Raw genomic sequence first — 23,605 nt, 5'->3', positions numbered from 1 at the left:
AAATGCAAATAAATTTGTACAGGATTGGAACAGAAAAGCTGAGGGAACTGACACATGATGGCTGCCATTTTCTCTGTGAAAAATGAAGTAATATGATCAAGTAAGAGATCAGAGTGAAGGTGTGGAATAGACACTGAGGAGAATGTGGAGTGGTATGTAATAGCATGATCAAGTAGTATTTTGGCTGGGAATGTATACCCCGAGTGTGCCCCAGTCCACACGATCGTATAGATTTTTTTTAAAACAGGAGTCAGTCTAGGTGTAGGACTGCTAGGTGTTTCTGTGGTGGATGAAAAAGACACCAGAATACACAGGAGCAAAAGTGTTGGCAAGGGCATGTTTGAAACCTATCTCCCACCCCCCAGATTTTTCCATGAGTCAAAGCATTTAGCATCTTGAACAGAAACTTTTTTCTTTTCTGGGGCCTAGGATGAGTCCCTTATATTCTGAAGACATTCAGATACTTTTGAATGAGTAAATTAATTAATAAGCAAAATTGGACTTTGCTAAACATTTCTGAATACAGGAATTAGGTTTAAATTTTTGTCTACTAGGGATGAATATATTGATTATATCAGAGCATTAGAATTCTCTCCCAAGAGTTACATCCTGTAATTTGCTCAAAATAATTAGATTTACAACAAACTCTAATAAAATCCATTTTCTGTAACACAAAACTTTATTAGAATAAAAATACACGTACAGTATTCAACATTAAAATTACTTCACATCACATGTAGGTTTTACCTCTGTTAGTTTTTAATGTCTTTAAAGTCTTCACTTTAAATAATTTGCACATCTGTAAACAAATGTTAGATTACCAAAAGGTGTAATATATCCATTCGATACTGAATATCAAAATTTAGAGATGGGAACTGATAGTTATATCCTATTGCACTAAATATTTCTATAAAATTATAGTCAGAGAAGAAAAAGAGATTAAAATAAATCACCTGAAATGAGGTAAGTTGTATGGAAAGGTTTTTAGTAGCAAACATCACCACTGTTGAGAATATTAAAAACATTCATGGAAAATTCACTTAAATGTTTGTATAGTCTAGGTTATTTTTTAACAAAAAAATTAAAAATTACCAGAATTCATTAGAAAAAGAGACAATTATCTGGCTCTACTTAAGATTTGTGAATATTCAAAATCTTTCATTAAGAAAAAAGAAGTGATACAATCATTCACAAGTGTAGCAAAAAGTAAAAAAAAAAAAAAGTGAAGATTAGGACTAACAGTTCAAGCTGCCTTTTGGAAAGAAAATTAAAAACAGAGGTAGATGGTTAAATACTAGTGGCCAAGTTACTATATGCTTGAAGCCAAATAGCAAATAAATTTAGGAGCAGAGAGTAAGACAGAGCACAAGTTATTTTCCTTGTAACAAAGAAAATGAAGGCTTAAGACCCTGTTAAGGATATGATTGTTTAAAGCACTACAGTTCATGCACTTCTTAAAGCAGGAAAATGAACCTTGTCCCTACGCCACAAGCTCCATCAAGTGTGGTCAGTCAAAGTAGGACTGTAGGGTGCCTCGGCGCCGGACATCGCAGGTCCAGCAGTGGAAGCCTCCTCCCAGGGAATTGGCATTACGAATGTTAACCTTAATGGTACCGATACCTGCATTGAACGAGAGAGACGTGGCCAGTTAGATGGATTCACATGAAGATTCTCCTATAGGAAGTAAGCCTAAAGATGGGCAGGAATCCTACAGTTCTGATCCTTAAGTCTACCACAACCCAGGAGAGTCTTTCAGTTTTATTTTCACCAATTATATTTCATCTAATCTGTTCCACTGCTTATATAAAACACGCAACCAAAAAGTCAGCAGAGACTCTGAAGTCTATTTTGTGCCACTGACTATTCACAAGACAATAGGTAGGATGAGCAGATATGTCTGTCAAATGTTCAAAAACAATCAAGCACTAACATTTCAAGGCCTTTAGAATTATGCTTTAACTATTTTGTCAGACTGTTTCTAATTTTACCAGGTCAAATGAGTAGGAAAAGTATAGTTTACCCAATCTGAAAAGTTGACTTTACTTACATACAAGCAAAGTTATCTGATATGATTGACTTTTTTACCAGGCCACTTTAAGTAAATATTGAAACGGAACTCATATTTTAATATCCGGTTGTATGGTCATACGGTACCAAAGGTACTGAGACAATTAATTAGTTTAATCTGGCACTATTTGTATTGACAAGGCCATGATGTGCCCAATCAACCAGCGGTATTTAGGAAGAATCTGTTGTGGTTGGCATAATGGGGTTTAAAAAAAAAAATCTGTTCTCCTCCCTCAAGAACCCATTATTTTGAGGGGAAAAAATAAGCTACAGAGTAAAGGTTCCACTGGTATGGTCAGGGAAAAAATAAGCTACAGAGTAAAGTTTCCACTGGTATGGTCAGGGAGGGGAAGGCAGCAGGAACTATCAGAAAAACTTACCTGAGAAAGTGAGACTGAGCAGGGCTTTGAAGAGTAAGAGTAGGTAGGACAGAGGTAAGGAGTAGGCTTGGGGTAAGGGGTGAGCTTTCAAATACAGGCATATGTTTCCTGATAGATGTATCTATCTTACTCAGATTGCTAGATCCATATTAATCCTGAATTGGAGAGAATTCAATTACTTGAAAAGGTTTGCTTAACAAGTTCCCTGTGTCTAAAAAGACTTTGTTACCAAAAAAATGGTAAATAAGATCTTTGGTACTTGATAATATTTTAAGTTGAGAAATAATAAAGTCTTAATGGATAAAGAAACTGAACCCAAGCAGTTGGGTTACTTAATGAAAACTGGGGGGTGGGGGAAGTGGCATAGCATTAGGGGTTAAATCATTAGATTGGGCTCAATCTGACTCTGACAGGCCAATCCTTTTATACTGATACTAGAGACTTGATGCACGAAATTTGTGCAAGAATAGGCCTTCCTTCCCCCAGCTGCCGGCACCAGCTTCCCTCTGGCACCCAGGACCTGGGCTTCCCTCGCAGCCCCGGCTTCATCCTAAAGGACATCTGGTGTAATTAGCATATTACACTTATTATTATAGATTACATTAAGGAGAGATGTGTTAAAGCAGTGGTCAGCAAACTGCGGCTCTTTGGCCCCTTGAGTGTGGCTCTTCCACAAAATACCACGGCCTGGGCGAGTCTATTTTGAAGAAGTGGCATTAGAAGAAGTTTAAGTTTAAAAAATTTGGCTCTCAAAAGAAATTTCAATCGTTTTACTGTTGATGTTTGGCTCTGTTGACTAATGACTTTGGTGACCACTGTGTTAAAGGGTCAAAAATTTTTTCAGGGTAGTACACCTGAAATAAATCAAAACATGACTCAGTTACAACAAGTGGACTACCTGGCTTTGTTTAACACCCAGGATACATCAAGTATGTTAACAGTGATCAACACACATACTTCTGTACTCTATATAACAGCTATATGAAAATCCCTTCTTTCAACACTTTCCTCCATAGTATTAGAATACCTGGTCCAAATTTTGAATATTAGGATAAGCAAATTCTACCTAAATAAAAATCAGTTCTGCTTTTTAGTTCAAAAATGATTTATTGACATCCTCTATTGCATATCATTACTTTGTCCACTGTGCTTATCAGACATATAAGTCACTTACATGTAAGTACCCTTATGTCATTTATAATATGTAATGACATTAAATTACTTTAAAGGACCCTCAACAATTTCTTGTTTGGGGAAGGGCTGAGTAATGTATATGCTCAACTACAAAGGGGTACTTCTCCACACATGGGCCCCAGGAGGTTAGGTAAGTCATAGAAGGTGGTACACTTATTGCCAGGGGAGAGACTAAGGAGCCTGGGATGCATTTCCAACCTTTTCAGGTTATGTTGTTGAAAACAAAAATATTGTCCATCTACAAAATAATAACTTGGTGCCTCTAAAAGGAACAGAAAAGAAATTAGATAAAGCATACACCTAGCTTGTCATTTCTTCAGGTCTTCATATATGACAACATGCTTTATATATTGTACATACCCAGCTTTTCAAACATCTTTTGAATTGGGACTTCATTGGCATCCACCATAACACGTTTTTCATCTAGCATTAAGACATTCATGGAAAGCCATTTGGATGACATCCAGAGTGGGTGATCTAAAATAGCAACAACTTTTAAATTGTATCTGCAATCATTTTTATTTAAAGCAAGGATTTGAAAGTGAAGAATATTAAAGTGACAGTTCAATTTTCAAAGTTCACTTTCCCTCCAAGATTTTTATCTTAAGGCAATTTATAAATGTTATAAATCAATTTATACTCATTACACATGTGGATTTCACTTTGTTTTATTTACGAAGTCATTTCTTGCTTTATGAAATGTTATTTTATACTGATTTTTCCCATCTTCTCACTTTCATTTTCTGTGGAAGGAGAGGGTAAACACAAGTGTAGCTTTGTTTTAGTCTCCGTAGTTCTAAGCGCCAGTTCACTCCTTACTGGGGAAATGTTTTCTCTGAATTTCTAAAAATTTGGGCTGCTATCTATAGGTGAAAGATTCTTGGTCACTGAAGTAATCATTTTAGGCTGTGAGTACATAAAAGTAAACATACCATCTGGAATGACTGGTATTGGAGGAGTAACTATGGTCCATCCTGCTTTCTTGAAAAGATCAATCTGCAAGACCAAAAAAACCCAAAGAGGCTTTCATCTATATATACTATTCTTATCATTCTTAGTCTCTGGTAGCCCTTGTGATTAATAATTATTTTTGAGACGCTGTCTTCTCAATAGTCAATATAAAGAAATTAAATGTTCAAGACTTTGGATGATTTTCTGTGAATCCTATTTTAAATTGTACATAAAATCCCCAAATTAAAGTTTAAAAATAGCAGAAATGTTAAAGCTTTTAAAAATATTCTTGTACTTTTCTCAGGTTCAGAAATTTTAAAATACCAAAGACACTTTTTTTGAGAAATTCTCTTGAAAGAAAATGAAAATATTTTCTATTTAGTTATAAGAAAAAAAAATGTGACTGCCAATCCCATAGTCCATCCACTTCATAGTCCATCACTGTATCTATGACCATGGTATAAATACAAACATTGGGGTTGTACTCTTTAAGAACCCTAATTATCCTTAGTGACCTATTTATTATAACTCAGCTGTCCCTATGTTCACTTACCCACTTACTAGTAGTATAGCAATGAATTATATTGAAATGAATAAGTAATATTGGTCATTTTGTCTAAATTTATGGGATAAAAATAAAGAGTGACATGGTAAAATAGTGATTTTAAAAACATGTAATAAAGCCTAGCAAATAACAAAATCACTACCACCCAATTGGAAGTAGGGGGCAGCAGGCAGAAGTAGGAGGCTCAAGTGATGGGGACAGATCAGCTGCAGTGCAGCAGCTCTGCTCCTCCCTCTGGGGTGGGGCTGACTGAAGGAGGCCTGACCCACTGGAGAGGGAAGATACCCACTGCCCAGGGATGCAGGGATCATCTTGTTTGCATTGCAGCTGCAATTGGAACCTTGTAATATATAGTAGCCCCCCTTTACCCATGGTTTTGCTTTCTGGGGTTTCAGTTACCTGAGGTCAACCATGGTCTGAAAATATTAAATGGAAAATTCCAGGTATTTTGAAAGAGAGAGAGAAAGAGACCACATTCACATATTGTTATAATTGTTCTATTTTATTATTAGTTATTATTGTTAATTTCTTACTGTGCCTATTATATAAATTAAACTACTATAGGTATGTATATATAGGGAAAAATGTATATATATAGGGTTCAGTACTATCCATGGTTTTAGGTATCCACAGGGGGTCTTGAAATGTATCCCCGTGGATGAAAGGGAGCTACTGTAATACTACTTTGTTTAAGAAAATACATATATGCACAAGCTTGAGGCTCTCACAGCACAGCCAAAGTCTGATGACACTCTACTGTATATGTCTGAGTGTTGGACATCTTGTAGTAAATATAACAAGCAATCTAATTTCAATTATAATAATGTTGAACATTGCTGAATTTGTCATTTAAAACCATTAGGAATCATGGAAGTGCTTAAAATAAAAGTGGCAATGACTTCAACTGCTAGACTCTATTACTTTTCCAGAGTCCTAACAACTTCCTTACCTGGTGACACGGTCGGTCCGGGTTGGAAAGCACAAGACCAGGTCCAATGATATTGAAGGTGGCATCAATATGCATTGGATTAGGATCTTTAAAGGAGATGATATGCACTTTGTAATCTGGAGCAAGATGCCTACGCATCCATTCAATGCCCAGGTAGTTTGTAACCTGAAAACAAAAGGAAGACATAAATCAGAAAACTAAAAATAGGATGGAAATATTTGAATTTGGAAATTAAAAAAATACAACAACAATATGTGTGAAATTTTAGAGGCATCCTTTATCAACCTGGCTTCTCTGTGCAAAAATATCTCTTCCAGCTCGAATAAAGTCAGCAGCATCAAAGCATGGCTCAAATTCAGTCGTCACAAATTTTCCCTGAGCAGCCAACTTGTGTCTGTCTTCTACAGAATGAATGGGGTATTCCTAATTGGAACAAGAATGAACACACACAATGCATTGGTTCATGAGAAAACTATTTGTAGGACATTCTTTAAGAAAACTCATTTATCATCATCATTTCCCAACATACTACTACCCTAAAACATGTAAGATGTAGGCTCATGCTAACCAAACAAACAAAAATAATAATAACTAACAACAAAAATGGCAGAATAGCATTTTTCTGATACTTAGAAGCAAGTGGTACAGAGGCAGTAATGTTTCTGAAAATATTCCGTGACCCATAAGGATTTATGTAGCTACCTACAATATTGACTATCAACAGGATGAAGTCATTCTCTACTTTTAGAAAAGGAATTTGGTCCTGAGCCTAACTCCTGTCATAAAATGAGATGTCATGTTTCCCTGCCAAATTTGATTGGGTGTGGTGGAATGAATTTATTATTTATTTCTGTTTTTAAAGCCCTGGAAGAAGTTTTTTTTTTCAGTCTTTCTATAAATTATCAAATAGTACATTATCTAATAAGGGACATATACTCCCTTTTACTGTGAATTTGGACTATAGACCAAATTCTTTTTCTAGAACAGAATGGAGTCTAGTGACTTTTCTCTCTCCACCAATGACTCAGGCAAATTTTGATACTCCCTGTAATAGAATGATACTATTTCCTCATGGGGTGGTTGGAAGTATAAATAGGACTGAGGATGTAAATAAAGTACTTAGTTCAAGACCTGACACATAGTAAGCACCAAATAAGTATTAGCCATTATAACTATTATCACCACAATATCATTTACTCTTATTTTCATCATAAAATGCATAACAAATATAAGGTATCAGAGAATCTCCATCTCACTGTCGATCATTTAGAAAAGTTACTAATAAGTGCACCTATAATTTGGGACTTACCTGGTCATAAAGCTCATCAGCCATTGTAGGCTTAGGAGCTGTTGTCCACTTGGCGCCACGGTGGAAGTAGTCTTTGATAATTGATCGGTATGCACGGTACTCAAAGAATCGAGCTCGCCATGCCATGGGAGCCTCAATAATCTCATTGCCCACAACCATCAAGATGTCCCGAGGCATCGCACCATATAAACCTATCAGACCAAAAGTTCCACAATAGCCTTAGTAATGCTAATTGCCAAGACAGAGAAGTCTATATAATATGATCCCATTTTTCGGTAAAAAAAAAAAAATTTACAGAAATTCTGTATGTGTGAATGTATATAATTATGTGCAAATGAAAAAAAATATGGAATGATAGATACTAGATTGTTAACATGAATTCTGTGTGAGGATCCTGAAGCCAAACCAAAAAAAGGAGAGAAGAAAAAAGTGAAGCAGTAAGGTTCTTGTTCAAAGAGGTCTTAAACCCCAAATTTCCACCTTTTGAAAGCTTTTTTCTTGCTACACAGAAACAGAGTTCTTCAGGGAATATCAGTATGATAAGATAAAAGTTGGGACAGGATAGCTTCTAAAACTGTGAATTAGACTGAACTCAGGCACAAGAACAACGTAGCGGTGTCAAAAAGGGGTGGGGGAGGAGAAACCAAGATGGCGGCATAGGTAAGCACCTAAACTGCTGTCCCGCACAACAATTTCAAAACTACAACTAAAAGAACGGACACCATCCAGAACCACAGGAAAGCTGGCGGAGTGGAAATTCTACAACTAGAAGGAAAGAGGAAAGCTCACGGAGAAGGAGCGGCAAAGAGCTGAGGTACGGAGACACGCGCGCAGAGAGGAAGGGCGGCGGAGTGCCTGGCTGGCTTTCTCTGGCAGGAGGGGGAAAGAAACCCCCGACTGCACTGAACCCCAGTTCCGACTGCACTGAACCTCAGTTCCGGGCGAAACCCTGTGGACCCAGGCTCATACAGGGGGAGTTTGGACTGTCAGGTAGAGAGAAAGGCACTCGAAAACTTGGAGACTCAGGGGAGCCGTGGCGGCAGGGGTCTGGAGGTGCGAGTGTGCACAGGGACTGACTGCGGAGGTTACCACAGGCTGTCCCTGGCGGAAGGGAGTCAGGGGCTCCTGACTGCACTGAACCCCAGTTCCGACTGCACTGAACCGCAGTTCTGGGCGAGCCCCTGGGGACCCACGCTCTTACCAGGGAAGTCTGGACTGTAGGGTGGAAACTCAGGAACCGCTGAGGGCGGAGGTCTGGAGACTCGCGCAAGGGCAGGGCTGACAGGAAGCCAAGACTGTCTGCCCCGCCCTGAGACTCCACCCCTTCCAAGCTGAGAACAGAGGCTTTTGCAATCTGGCAAGGCTAATCCTATAAGGCTGTCTCCAGCACCGAAAATCTCCCAGTGTAGACACAGCTAATCCTCACAGCCAACTGGCCTGGAGGTCAATTCTTCCCAGTGATACCAACAATAATCAAGACTTAACTACAACAAGGCTGTACACACAGTCCACAAAGGGGTGCACCAAGAGTGTCCACCTCAGGTTAACTGGGGAGGCCTACCCACTGGGCCATATAGGAAACCTAGCACACAAAGCTACTCTACCAACTCAGCAAAGCAGTGAAAAATAGGGAGACAAAAAAACAGATCACAAACAAAAGAAATGGAGGAAAACAAATGACTGGATATAGAATTCAAAACCATGGTTATAAGGCTCTTCAAGAATATCCTAGAAAAGGCCGATAAATATAACGAGACCCTCGAAGATATGAAAAAGGACCAACTAGAAATTAAACATACACTGACTGAAATAAAAAATATTATACGGAGACCCAACAGCAGACTAGAGGATCACAAGAATCAAGTCAAAGATTTGAAATACAAAGAAGCAAAAAACACACAACCAGAAGAGCAAAAAGAAAAAAGAATCCAAAAAGTTGAAGATAGTGTAAGAAGCCTCTGGGACAACTTCAAGCGTACCAACATCAGAATTATGGGGGTGCCAGAAGAAGAGAGAGAGCAAGATACTGAAAACCTATTTGAAGAAATAATGACAGAAAACTTCCCCCACCTGGTGAAAGAAATAGACTTACAAGTCCAGGAAGCGCACAGAACCCCAAACAAAAGGAATCCAAAGAGGACCACACCAAGACACATCATAATTAAAATGCCAAGAGCAAAAGACAAAGAGAGAATATTAAAAGCAGCAAGAGAAAAACAGTTAATTACCTACAAAGGAGCACCCATACGATTGTCAGCCGATTTCTCAACAGAAACTATGCAGGCCAGACGGGAGTGGCAAGAAATATTCAAAGTGATGAATAGCAAGAACCTACAACCAAGACTACTCTACCCAGCAAAGCTATTATTCAGAATGGAAGGTCAGATAAAGAGCTTCACAGATAAGAAAAAGCTAAAGGAGTTCATCATCACCAAACCAGTATTATATGAAATGCTGAAAGGTATTCTTAAAGAAGAGGAAGAAGAAAAAAGTAAAGAGAAAAATTATGAACAACAAATACATATCTATCAACAAGTGAACCTAAAAATCAAGTGAATTAAAAATCTGAGGAACAGAATAAACTGGTGTATATAATAGAATCAGGGGCATAGAAAGGGAGTGGACTGATAATTCTCAGGGGGAAAGGGGTATGGGGGGGTGCAAGAAGAAACTGGACAAAAATCGTACACCTATGGATGAGGACAATGTGGGGGGAGGTAAGGGCAAAGGGTGGGGTGGGAACTGGGTGGAGGGGAGCTATGGGGGGAAAAAGGAGAAACAATTGTAATAATCTGAACAATAAAGATTTATTAAAAAAAATAAAAAAGGGGTGGGGGTGTTTCTGTTCCTCTCTTAACTTCGGTTCTTGAGGAAAATTAAATAGAATCCACTCTTCTTATATAAGAAAATTATCATAAAGTTGAGAAAGGATTCTTTCAAGGAGATCCCAGATTTACAATGAAGTTTTGAATGTATACATCTTAATCATATCAAAAAGAACCAAACTGTTCCTAAGTAATCCTTACAGTTTTGAAGAATTATTAAAACAAAGGAATCTCTGAGAAATTATCAGAGTTTTCTCCTTACACATTAAGAAAGAAATTAAAAATTAAGACCCTAGCAATTTAGGGATCTAACATCACTTACCCGTAGACTCAAAATCAGGAGTTTTATACTTTAAGGACCAGTCAATGGGGTCAGGCCTCCTCACTGTCACTCCTTCCATTTTTAAAATATTGCACATTTCTTCAATTTCAGCAACAGCCTTTTTCAAATGATCTTTGGGAAAATAATGGCCTCCATGTTTCTGGTAAAATGGCCAGTACTTTTCATATGTGTTGGCCTAGAAGCAGAAGAAAGTAAGAGAAATACAGAGGAAAAATACGACTCATGATAGATTTATAGGTGGTGAACCATAATTTGTATAGCTTAACAGAACTGAGACTTAAGACCACATCTCGTCCAGTGTTGGACCCCAGCATGGACGCAGAGCTTCTCTGGGAAGACACTCAATATTTGTTGAATGAAGAAGTCTAAATCCCCTTGATGTTTAAAAGACAACTGAATGGAAAACAGTTGAATGTTTTTAAAAAGGCCCAATCAATGTGCTAAAAAATGACTGTTAAATTAGGGTAGATACAATAGTAAATAATTTCAAAAGTATAAAAATCTAGAGGATTCTTCATTGAGATTGTTTTGCAGATGGCTAAGTTCTCAGTTAATTTAAAGAAATATATTGAAAAATATAGGTGATGCATGTGGATGTAACCTACCAAAATAGATGAAGCAGAATTCCAATCAGAAGATCCAAATGATAAGAAAAAGCCTGTGACCTTCACCAAAACGTTGGCAAAGCAATGTACATTTATATATTTTAGTTTTATAAAATGTTTATGCCCTAACCGGTTTGGCTCAGTGGATAGAGAGTCAGCCTGTGGACTCAAGGGTCCCAGGTTCGATTCCGGTCAAGGGCATGTACCTGGGTTCCGGGCACATCCCCAGTAGGGGGCGTGCAGGAGGCAGATGATCGATGTTTCTAACTTTCTATCCCTCTCTCTTCCTCTCTGTAAAAAATCAATAAAATATATTTTTTAAAAAATGTTTAAAGCCAGTATTCAAAAAATATATCCATATATCATTGAATAAGTGACCAATTACCAGTCCTGATCATGTCAGATAAGAAGGTTTCCATCACAGATCAGACAATTTCAGATAGTGGTAAGTGCTTTCAAGAAGAGAAAACTGAGTAATGAAATATAGTTTGTCTAAATGTCTAACTCTTTAATGTCAAAGACAGTGTCTTTTCCAGATTTTTGGCTTTACTCCCTTTTTTACCTCAGCCTAACAAATATCAAACATATGGAAGCAGACCTGCCTCTTCTTAGTTCAGTATCTAGGTTCACACCAGTTAGGTTGGAGCTGAACCTGCTGGAGAGGGATTAGGAACCTAACTAACAGGTCTTTAGCAAACATGAAGAATGTCAGTAAACTTTAAAACGGATTGGCAAACTAAAGTCCATGGGTTAAATCTGCCCTCTGCCTGTTTTTGCACATAAAGTTTTATGGGAACATACACACATTCCTTTACATATTGTCTGTTGTTGTTGTGCACTGCAATGGCAGAGTTGAGAGTGGGTACTTGTGCAACAGAGACCTATGGTCTGCAGAGGCTGAAATATTTATTATCTGGTGCTACATAGAATAGTTTACCTACCCCTGTCTAAAGTATTAATTGCTTTACTTTTGAAGATCTTTAGGCAAACAATAGACTTAATATCTAGCCCCAGAAAAATGTTATTAGTATTAAAAATTTGAGTACTTTTTTTTCATTAAAATATTTTAATGTTAACATTATTGCAGATGCCCCTCATTTCTACCCCCCCCCCCAATAGCCCACCTTCACCTACTCCCTCTTCCCCCTCCTTTGGTCTTCACCACACTATTGTCCCTGTTCATGGGGTATGCATATATGTTCTTTAGCTAATCCTTTCACCTTCTTTATCCAGTTACCCCCAACCCCCTCCCTTCTGGCACCCACCAGTCTGTTCCATGTATCCATGTATTTTTTAAGATCAATCCACTCTTTTAAAAAACAAAACAAAAGCACTCCACTGTTGTCTACGCCTAGGAAGTCCTGCAGCAACAACCAGAAGGAAAGGATAATAATGACTCTTTATATTCCTCTCAGACACATTCTGGTATTCCATCCATTCACCACTTCTTCTTTCTCATGCCAGGCACATCTCTTATAATCCACTTGGGCACAAGAAGCCTTTGAAAATTTAACACTGGGTCATGGCAGGTGCACAGCCATGTCGTCTTGCCAGGCACATTCCAAAGTAGCCTATGTGACTATTTGTGCAGAGCAAAGCTTGCCTAGATAAATATAAAGTAAACTTCCCTGGGAGAAAAAAGTTATTTGAACAAGTGTGACTTGTATAGCTCATACTCTGGCTAAGGTTGGACAAAGTCCAAATGATCAGGGTACATTATATTTTCCAGGAGACAGTTGGAAACCATTTACACTTCCTTTATAACCCTGCTAAGTGACTTATCAATCATTTACCAAGTGTCTGCAAGATAAAAAACACACACCAAAACACTGTTTTTAATAATGTTGTAGAGATGTGGCTGTATTCCTAGAAACTTTGTAGTTTTTCAGAGCCTAAAATTTTTCAGCAGGGGTTGCCAAATCAATTTTAAATACAGTCTTTGGAAGGCTAGGAAACCTCAAAAGAAATTTCTTACTTATCCAGCTACAAACATATTACATTAACTTTTATAGATTTTATACTTCATAAAAGGTCCTTTATCAAAGGCTTTGTAAAAAAACACAAAAACAAAACAAAAAGCACATATTTGATGGAAAGTATTAATTATATTTTGCGGAATTAAAAAACCATATAGGTTTTAAAAATTGTGTTTACTGACAACTTAAAGTTTAGCTAGCATTTACATCTTCCCACATATTTTATGCTGTAATTGAATATAAATAATTTATTACGTTGTTTTATCTTTTATTGTTCCCACAACTGATTAATATATCGGTGTCATTTTCCTCCAACTAGAAGATAAGATGGTAAGGCCTTGCCCCCAGGGGTCATGCATGTCTTAGATTTGCTTTCTGCTCCCACAATACCTAGTTTTTAGTATGTGGCATAAAGCAGAAATATCCAAATAAATGAAATCAATACTGCTAATGCTACTAATATCTACAACTATTATACCTCCAATGTACTTTCATAATGTAATTAGCAAACTGGATATGGCAGGTGCACACAACTACAATGAGTTATGGTTTTGTCCTTTAAAATACTTAACCTTTAACCTTTTACCTTCATATTTAATTGTGTTAGGTAGATAGCAAACTTCTTAATACCTTGATTTTACAGAGGCACAGAAATTTGTGGAATCTTGCACAAGGTAAATCCGCTGATTAACTGAGATTAGTTATCAAGCTTTTTCAAATACCTAATTCAATCCCAGTCTCCTGATTTCAGCCTGATTCACTTCCCACAATCCCATGAAATTACAAAGTCCGAAGTTATAAGTCAAGGAACATAAAACTAAAAATAATGTCTGAGAATTCTGATTACATAATATCACATAGTATGAAAGTCAATAATTTTAAAGACAAATAGAAGGATAAACTATTGCCTGAAATTGAAATTTAACTTCACCTAATTAAAATGATTAGGGGAATGGGACATCTTTGCAAGAAAGGATTTTAAAAAGATCATGCCCTTTAAAACGTGGCCCTGGCTGGTATGGCTCAGTTGGTAGGAGCATCGTTCTGTACATGGAAAGGCCAGGGGTTCAATTCCTGGTCAGGGCACATGCCTTGGTTTCTGGTTCAATTCCCTGGCCCAGGTCCAGGCACATGCCAGAGGCAACCAATCAATATTTCTCCATCACATTGATGCTTCTCTCTCTCTCCCTCCCTTCCCTTCTCTCTAAAAATCAATGATTAACTGTCCTCAGGTGAGGATAAAAAACAAATTAAAACATGTGGATGACATAGAAGTTAATCTGTTCTTCAAAATCAGAACCAAAGATAAGTTTCAGAACAATTAGAAGTTGTTGCTTTTTCTTACTCTGTCTTCAAGGTCTAACTCAAGAATCATTTTCTTCTAGAAGACTTTCCAACTATTCTGCACCTGGTCATTGCTTTTTTCCTTAGCTCTCCTGTAACTTCAGTTCAACTGCCTTCTCAGTTGGTTGGCATAAGATACTTAGTATTAGTCTTCATTTCTATATGAACATAGTATCTCTCCAAATACTAAGTTATTTTCTGCTCATACCTCTGGAGCCCTGGTACAATGTAGGCAACATTTCTGATGATGATGACAAGGATGTAAAAGAACTTATTTCCTCAATCCACATTACAAATACAAATGTCAACATTCAAGAAGAATTTAAGTACATTGACGATATATTTGTAACCCATGATTAATGGAAGCGTAGGCTGTGTCTACAATATTGATGGCATTCCCTCAGCTATGGGACTCTTATGCAGTATACAACCTGAACACCAAACCATGGAGACCCTGGCCATAGAATAGTACAGATGAAGAACACTAGGAATTTTTAAAAAGAGAGATATTACTCGTTACAGGGAAATCCTGTAAGGCTTTGTGGCAGGTGCCATTGGAGCTAGTCATGGTAAGAGGGGTGCTGGAAGAAGGGTGGAAGAGACCTAGGTGTGAGAAAAGGCGTGAGGCTTGTTTGGGAATTAGTGAGTAGTCTGGTTTGGCTGTTTATATGGTTATCTTTTAAAGTCTGTTGAAAACCAGGGTGGAATATTACAAGTGAGAGAGATCCAGTAGGAATGCACATCTGCTAACCTGCCATACTAACACATCTCTAAGATGAGTCAGTGAGTGAAATGGAAATGCAGACAAGAGCCAAATTGTGAAGGATTTTGAATACCACGAGGACTTCATCCTAAGCAAAGAGGTAGAAAATACGGCAGTGATGAGTAAAAGCAGGATGAGTAACATGATTGAATTTTGGTTTTTTAAAAATCACTCTGATAGAAGCTGGAAGGTGGTTGGGAGAGAATAGTGAATAGGGGAGACCAGTAAGGAGTTAACTGCAATAGTCCAGGCAGTAGATGACAACCTGACCAAAGGCAGCAGCAGAGGATTGGAGGCAAAGTTCACTTTGACAAAAGGCTTGTTAGATCTTGGAGAATGAACGTGGAGGATGTGACTGAAATAGGAATCAAAGATGATTCTTTGGTGTTTTCACTTGAGTAAATAGGAATGCCAAAAATTGAAAGGAAAAAGTGAAGAAGGGTCCAGTTTAGTAGAGTGACTGGCAGTTGAATTCAAGATGTGCCATGTTTGAGGTCCTGTGGCAACATCCAGTAAGCAGTTAGTTGAACATGCTGATCTGGACAGAGTTCAGGAGAGAAATTTGGGCTAGAGTGGAGGTAGGATCTGAAGCTGTGAGAACAGCTAAGAGAAGAGGGCCAGCCCCAACACTATAGCCAGTGAAAGAAGATGTGAGGAACAGTTAAAGAACTAACTTCCCCGGACAGGAATCTCTCAGAATCCACAGGATTCTGTGTAAATAGTGTCAAATACTGCAGAGATGCCAATTAAAAGAACTCAAAATCAACCCTGGATTTGGGACTCTGGAGTAAGTAAAGTGAAAACAGAGAGGAGTGCGGGAGCGGAAGCCAGACTGCAGAAGGTGAGGAGTGACCCCACTTCAGACATGTGTGAACACCCTTGCTTTACCTTCACCTCCACGGTGAATGGTGGAACACAGGCGTTTTCCGCTCTGCCCACTATCACTTCCTCCAAGGGGTCCCATTCGTTGTAAGAAGAAACGGGGCAGTCCTTGGGCAGAGGATCAGTGGCTTTGTCCTCAGCTGCACAGGAATTCCTGGAGGAAGCTGTAGCTGCCTGGGTGCTCTGGAAAGTTCGCTGCACCCATCCCATTAAGGTTCTTCCAACCTTCCAAGAACAAAGAAGTGATTATTGTGTGGCCAGGTACAGTACTTGGGGTGAGGGGAAATAGAAGTGGGATGAAAACCCAGGGTAACATAGTGAGACATTTAAAATCCTCTTAAAGAGTGTAAACCAAGATGTTAGTTTATAGGTAGGCAGTGGTTACAGGTGAGTTTTACCTTCCTATTTATTTATACATTATCTTCTTATCTATTATGTTAATTGGCGTAACTCTTTAAAACACCTCAGAAGATGTTGTCCCCAATGATCATAGGCCCCATTTATATCTCAGAATGGTTTTCTGCAATCGAGCTTTAATTAAACTAAGCAGCTGGCCTGCAGATGATGGGTCACCCTCTTCCCAGAAAACCACTGAAAGCTGCTCCCAGTCTCCCTGCCAAGACCAGCTGTGGGAGGGAGTCGCCTTTCCTCTTCAGTATCAAAGATTACCAATATTAGATGTTTTTTTCCCCAAAGTGAAAATATGTAGAGGGCTTTATCTTTCAAAATTATCAGTTTCAAACCAAAATTTTTTCATTGCTGACACACATTTCACATTCTTTGGCACTTCAATTTTGAGAATAACCAAGTGCCACCTACTCTATTTTACAGGTGGTCCATGGCCAAGATAAGGATTCACGCTGGCACAAATTTAAACAGCTAGAAAGGATATCTAAGCACTTGAAAAAAGCCTTTTGAAAATGCAGGGCCTTTAAAAATCAAAAGCAGGGAGAGTCCCTCACCACCAGGCAAATCTCAAGTCCCCAAATCTCTATCCTGCTGGGTTAAACCCTTAGCAAGGAGGGGAGGACAGGGGTGGGACCAAAGCAATGAGAGTGACAGCTGTTCTAGAACCAGTTGCTGGGGTTGGGTTGGGGGTGGGGAAGTCGGGGGTGGGGATAGCCAAACTGCCTTGATAGACCCGGTTTTAGGAGCTGGGGAGAGTCTGGAAGCGCGCGCTCACACACCAGGGAAGTGGAGCGCGGGCACCGGGCAGAAACTCTGGGTACAGACCATACTCGCTCCAACTTCTCCACGCGACTCAGGACTCCATGTTACACTTAGAGTGGGTCTGCCCGCTCCCTCTCCGTCCTAAATCCCCACTCTGCCTCTTCTCCCGTCCACCCCACACGCATGCCCAACTCTATGCCCACAGAAGGCAATAAACCCCAATAACAACACCTTTTTACTAAAAGGTGTTCTTGTCACCCCCATCCCCTCCGGGCCACAAGCTCCGTGGAGCGAAAGAGATGCGGCTGAGGAGGGCGGCATCCCCTGCGCTGATGGCCACCGCGGCCAGAGACGCGCAGAGACCCAGTGTACCCTCGGGGTGTGTCCCCAGGCCGGGGACACCGCCAAGCTCCCGGCAGCCGGCAAAGATTCCTGAAGCCGAGCTGGACCTACAGGGACCAGAAAGGACCAGGTCTGCAATGCTAGCTGGGGCAAAGCGAGGCGGACGGCGCACGCACCCGAGACCCGATGTAGTGAACCGCCTCGGCGCCGCGGCTCCCGCCGCGCAGACACCGCACCCGCAGCATCGCGCTGCTCCCGCCTGGTCCGCGAGCCGAATGGTCCCTGCGCTGGGCCGCGTCCGTCCGTCCGCTATCCCCAAGAGCGCTCCCGCAGCTGGGTGTCTGGGCACGCGGCCCGCCGCCTTTTGTAACCTCGCCACGCCCAGCGCCTCCCCCCCTTCGCGCCTATTGGCTGCCGGGAACAGGTGGCCGGGCCGCCCCGAATTAGGAATGGTTAGGGACTATCCCGGGGCGCAGAGTCAAGTGCCCGGAGCCTGCCTTTTTTTAGCCAGGCAGTCAGTCCTCCGACTGACTTGTGCTGCGCTCAGAGAAGCTCAGCCTGGGTCCCCCGAAGGAGGCCTACGAGTGTCACAGGGAAGGAGAGAAGCACGTGATTTCAAACGAAGTAAACTCAATATATACATCTATTGTTTTAAGTTTACATTTATGGATTTAAGTATGCAAAGCATCTGCACTGACCTCATATTACTATGAATGAAACCATCTCGAGTTTAGGTGGCTGCTTAGGGCAACACCGGGAATGAGACTGGAGCGTTCTCAGGCTGGAATTCAGGTCGTTCCGCTCCTGCGGGGGCTCCGCTTGTTAGGTGTTTTTTGGCATAGTTGCCCTTCCAAATAGTCTTTGGCCCTGTGCCCCTGGCTTGAGAAACTCCATCATGAAAATAGAGACAAATGTGGCCAGAAGGGAGGCGTACAGAAAGTTTCTTCCCTTCCATTTCATGTGTTTACATTTTTTATTCAATTTTATTAAGATACAGTTGTTAGGAAAGTAGTTCCCTAGCAGTGTAAAGTCTAAATTGCTGTGGATTTGTGCACAACTAGAGAACTCAGTTTAACGTTTAAGTTCCTAGCAGGAGAGGGGTCAGAGAGATTTGAGTATTTCATTTTTCTACCTACAAAATAAGTAATTATTCACTTATTTATTTTTTGTTAATCCTCACCCGAGGATGTTTTTCCTTTTTTTTTTTTTTTTTTTTTTTTTTTTTTTTTTTTTAGAGAGAGAGAGGGGTGGGGGAGACAAAGGGAAAGACAGAGAGAAACATCGACCATCTTTTGGTTGCACCCTGCAGGAACCCGGACAAGGGCCGAGAGGAGCCTGTGACTAAGGTATGTGCCCTTACCCGGAATGGAACCCCGGGGACCAAGGCTCTATCCACTGATCCAGATCGTCTAGAGATATGATTATTTTTAATGAGCTGTCCTTTTAGTTCTGGTGTCTCAAACTTGTCTTCCAAATTTAATTAATGGAAAGCACCAACCAGGATGGCATGGTGAAAGATCGGTGCAGAGAGAATAGGGAGAACTGGGTTCTAATCTTGTCTGGTTTTGTTGTTGTTAATCCTCACCTGAGGATATTTTTCCATTGATTTTTAGAGAGAGTGGAAGGGAGAGGCAGAGACAGAGAAACATGGATGTGAGATCTTACATGTATTGGTTGCCTTCTCCACCCATAGATCAAGCCTGCAACTGAGGTAGTGCCCTTGACCTGAATCGAACCCTGGATCCTTCATTCCCTGGGCTGATGCTCTACCCGGCTAGGGCAGCTGTGGGCAAACTATGGCCCCCGGCCCCCGGAGCCGAAAGAGCGGAGGCTTCTCTTGCTCTCCCCTCAGCTCCTTCACCAGCAGCAGTGTTAACATGGCAACGTGGGGAAACACGGCCGCAGCTCCTTCTTCTGAGTGAAGATATAAATCTGCCCATTCAGTAGAAGGAACAACCTCTCAATCTTCCAGAGGCTCCTTGTAATGCCCGTGGATGTGTCCCCCGACATCACCCTGGGAATGCGTAGACACGTTATCCTGGTGATGTAGGGAGACACGCCCCTGGAGAGCACAGTATCAGAGCATTAGCTAAAAAGGAGACCAACAACACTGTTCCCACTGAAGTTGATGTTTTAAAGACCAAAAACCTTTCAACCCAGTCTACATTGCCATCTACATCTACGTCCCGGGCATAATTTGGAAGTTGCACTAAAGAAAAGGTTTAATTTACTGTTTACACATTTTGTTCTTTTCTATTTGTTTTAGTTTAAAATTATTTTATTATATTTAAGTTTAATTTGAAAGGCTTTTGTACCTTTCCTTTGTTAGGCAATTTTATTTTGCCTTTGCCATCTTCAATATAAGGTATGTTATTGTGCTATGATTCCTCCATTTTTTGAAGTTTCAAATTATAATAGTGTTTACATTCTTCTTGTTAAAATGTTTGAAATGAGTAAAACTATTGAAATAAAAAAAAAAAGACCATACCCTTTTATGTAATGATGTTTACTTTGAATTTATATTAGTTCACACAAACACTCCATCCATGCTTTTGTTCTGGCCCTCCGGTCCAGTTTAAGAACCCATTGTGGCCCTCAACTCAAAAAGTTTGCCCACCCCTGGGCTAGGGTAATCTTGACTTTGTTATAGGCTACTCTGTATCTTCTTGAGTGACAATCTTCTCATCCTGGAAGGGAGAACAATTGCATTTATTGTCCCTAGCACACAGAGTCGTTGAGAGGCCAAAAGAAGAGACTGTACATGCAGACTTGGTGTGGACCTAGAGTTATGTGAATATGAGGTAATATTTTACCAGCCTAACAATAAGGAGGCCTCCAAATGTGATAATAGGGTGAAAGGAGTCAGTAAATCTAGGTTCATATCTTAGCTCTACTACTAACTTGCTGTCTGACTTGGAACCAGTTTCCTTCACCTTCTAGTGAAGGTTTTGGGAAATTCCTACCATTTCTTAAAATTTACAAAGTGCCTTCTCCAAACAATTAAATGCAGCCACTTCTAAGGTCTAATTCTATCAGTATACTAGAGATGTGCTCCTCAACTAAGGAATTTCAGAGTACAGTAAGAACACAGAACAAATGGTATTGACATTGCTTTATACCATTTCTGTCTGAGATTTGAGGATTTCTCATGGCACTCATTAAAGACACTTTTAATTTTGCAGTAAGAATTGGATCTACCTGGAAATCATGAGTCTAGGGCCAGTGGTCGGCAAACCGTGGCTCGCGAGCCACATGCGGCTCTTTGGCCCCTTGAGTGTGGCTCTTCCACAAAATACCACAGCCTGGGCGAGTCTATTTTGAAGAAGTGGCGTTAGAAGAAGTTTACGTTTAAAAAATTTGGCTCTCAAAAGAAATTTCAATCGTTGTACTGTTGATATTTGGCTCTGTTGACTAATGAGTTTGCCGACCACTGATCTAGGGTATCATTAAGTTTTACATATTTACTTATTATAGCCATGGAGCATACACTTATCTCCTAGAATCCAGGGGAAAGTATGTGTGTAGAGCCACCAAGCCAGTTCTACTACTGTAACCGCAAATCAAAGCACTTTCCTCACTCCCACTTCCTTATTTTTTGTCCTTGAAAAAAAATCTGTAATAATTTTTATATTGACCTCATCAATTGCAAGTACAAATATTCCATACTGGCTTGTTTGTCTAATATTGTGCCAACTCTGTAAAGTATCGATGGTGATACCTGAGATGGTCCAACCTGAGAACTCCCTAGTCTTTAATTGCTGCTCCCCCTTCCTCCCCAGGTGAATGGTATAGACTGTGAACTCTTGGCTTCTTCTTACTCATTGGCAATAGGTTAGTTTTTGTGTGGATGTATGTTTTCATTTCTCATTGATATATATCTAGGATTGTAATTGCTGTATTGTATGGTAACTCCATGATTTACATTTTGAGGAACTGGAGAACTATCTTCCCAAGTAGCTGAACCAGTTTTACATTCCCGCAAGCAATGTGTGAGGGTTCCAATTTTTCCACATCCTCACCAACATTTGTATGTCCATCATTTTTATTATATCCATTCTAGTGGGTGGGACGTGGTATAACATTGTGGTTTTAATTTGCATTTCCCTAATGACTAACGATGTTGATAATCTATTCACGTGCTTATTGGCCATTTATACATCTTCTTTGGGTCTCCTCAGTCTTAGGAGAGGTACAAATAGAGGTACCTTTATTTAGGGAGGAATTGATCGCCATTTAGAAGAACTAACATCCTTCTTTCACTCGAGGCAAAATTAATAGCTGTTTAAAAATACAAAGTAAAAAAAATACAAAGTGAGAATACTTCTTTAAATAGATTGCATAGGACTCAGTTTAAAAACACCCTTTATTTTTTAAAAATTATGAAAAGTAACCTCAGAGTTAAATGATTGAGGGAAATTTCTCTTTTGGGATAGATAAATAAGTAGTGAATACAGTTTACTCTTAAAGAATTAAACAATGGGATTGTAAGAGACATTATCACCAATATTCCTATCTTTTGGAGGAGACTTGCTTAGAATTTAGTAGATAATGTAATAAGTCTACTGTTTTGTAAAAGGTAAAGTTATCATTTTAATGTAAATAAATCCATATAGAAAAAGATATAAAGTATTTTTGTGTATGGGGGCTGTCTATCACATGACCCTGGCCTTAGTGCTCAATTAATATTCACTGACTTTAACTTTAAAGTCGCTTCCACTCTTCCTAACAATAACAATTACTGTTTACTGAGTTCTTACCATGCTTCAAATAAAAGCTTCATGTTATCTCATTTACTCATCTATGAGGAAGGATTCTTATAATAATTTCATGTAGATGAGGAAACTGAGCCTTAGAGAGGTTAAATAAATTGCCCAGAGTTAAACAGCTGCCAACTAGCTGACAGAGCCAAATTCAAACTCAGGCCTGTATGCCCTTAATTTCTATACCTCTTGATTTTCTCACAAATTCTCTGGGAAATATCTATTGCATAATACAAGGTATATATGTAGTCCAACGTCTAATATTAGATTCTCTCCTGTAAACTTCATGTTGTGTCACATGCTCCCAGTATCCTTCAGGATATCGCTGAGTGTTTCTTCCAGGAGCTATTTATCAGATAATTGCCTTCTTAGGACAACACCGTGCCCATAAGATTGTGTGGTAATGAGTCTTTGACAAATTAAACTTCCATAGGTCAGGCATAGCTGAATGCTGAAGATAAAGACCAGACATGGTATGAGGCCTCTAAACAAGTGCAGAAATGGCTTAGACACTTTGAGAACTCTGCAGAGGCAAGGGAAGGTATTTTAACATAGGTGTAGCTGTTGCCCCATGCGCTACAGTCAAAGAAGGGAGATCAGCAGGAAGGGGCAGGATGCTCCAGAGGGTCTATCCAATTGGTTCTGGAAATAGACTACATATTTATTATTCCCACTTAAGTCCAACCTTAAGATATCCAGCAGCAGCTGAAATAGCTCCTCTCACCCTGCAGAAAAAGTTGTGCCTCACATACTAGTAGCCTGGCACTCTGTTTCCTAACCCAGCCGTCACTAGAATTGGTAGTGCTGCCCAGGGGAAGGCCGCAGCTAATCAGCACCCAAAAAAGGAAGGAAGGAATATTGGCCAATTCCAGAAATGATGCAGAGGTTAGTGAAATACTATGATTATGTTAAAGAATGTCATTACCACAAAAATTTCTTTGCCAATGAACAATTTCTGGTTTTACAGTAAATATCCCTTGGATGCCTTAGTGGTGGGAAGGTGGCTCTCACTGGACCCTCTTCCTTGTCTCATACTTTCAGCCCAAATTCCTCTCCCAGAATTTTTTTCAACCCTTTTCTTCAATCTGACTTCCTATTTTCATATCTGGCCTAGATCCTCAAAAATGTTATGAAATAAGAAACGAATGAATAACCAACAGCTAAAGAATGGTTAAGGAAA

The 23,605-nt window shown here is 39.7% G+C and overlaps 1 protein-coding gene across 1 annotated transcript; it reads right to left on the bottom strand.

The window, feature by feature from the left end:
- Positions 1 to 658: 658 nt before the first annotated feature.
- On the bottom strand, positions 659 to 18,042 carry GATM (glycine amidinotransferase). The gene is made up of 9 exons (XM_080674413.1): positions 17,842 to 18,042; positions 16,160 to 16,378; positions 10,563 to 10,758; positions 7,416 to 7,606; positions 6,392 to 6,529; positions 6,107 to 6,271; positions 4,574 to 4,637; positions 4,002 to 4,118; positions 659 to 1,620 (listed from the first exon to the last, which is right to left on the bottom strand). The coding sequence occupies exons 1-9, from the start codon at positions 17,908 to 17,910 to the stop codon at positions 1,508 to 1,510; spliced, it is 1,272 nt and encodes a 423-aa protein (XP_080530539.1). The 5' UTR covers positions 17,911 to 18,042; the 3' UTR covers positions 659 to 1,507.
- Between the last annotated feature and the right edge of the window lie 5,563 nt (positions 18,043 to 23,605).

The sequence above is a fragment of the Plecotus auritus genome (assembly GCF_963455305.1).
Source record: "Plecotus auritus genome assembly, chromosome: 1".
NCBI lineage: Eukaryota > Metazoa > Chordata > Mammalia > Chiroptera > Vespertilionidae > Plecotus > Plecotus auritus.
Note: the sequence above shows the minus strand (reverse complement) of the source record. Positions and strands in the feature narration are given on the sequence as shown.

Bases quoted from the DNA above. Each gene is read 5' to 3' on its own strand.
- GATM (XM_080674413.1), bottom strand. From the start codon at position 17,910: ATGCTGCGGGTGCGGTGTCTGCGCGGCGGGAGCCGCGGCGCCGAGGCG. The intron at 7,607-10,562 runs GTAAGTGATGTT...TTGGTCTGATAG, and splicing joins TCCTGATTTTGAGTCTACGG to GTTTATATGGTGCGATGCCT. The intron at 4,119-4,573 runs GTATGTTTACTT...TTGCTATTTTAG, and splicing joins AATACCAGTCATTCCAGATG to ATCACCCACTCTGGATGTCA.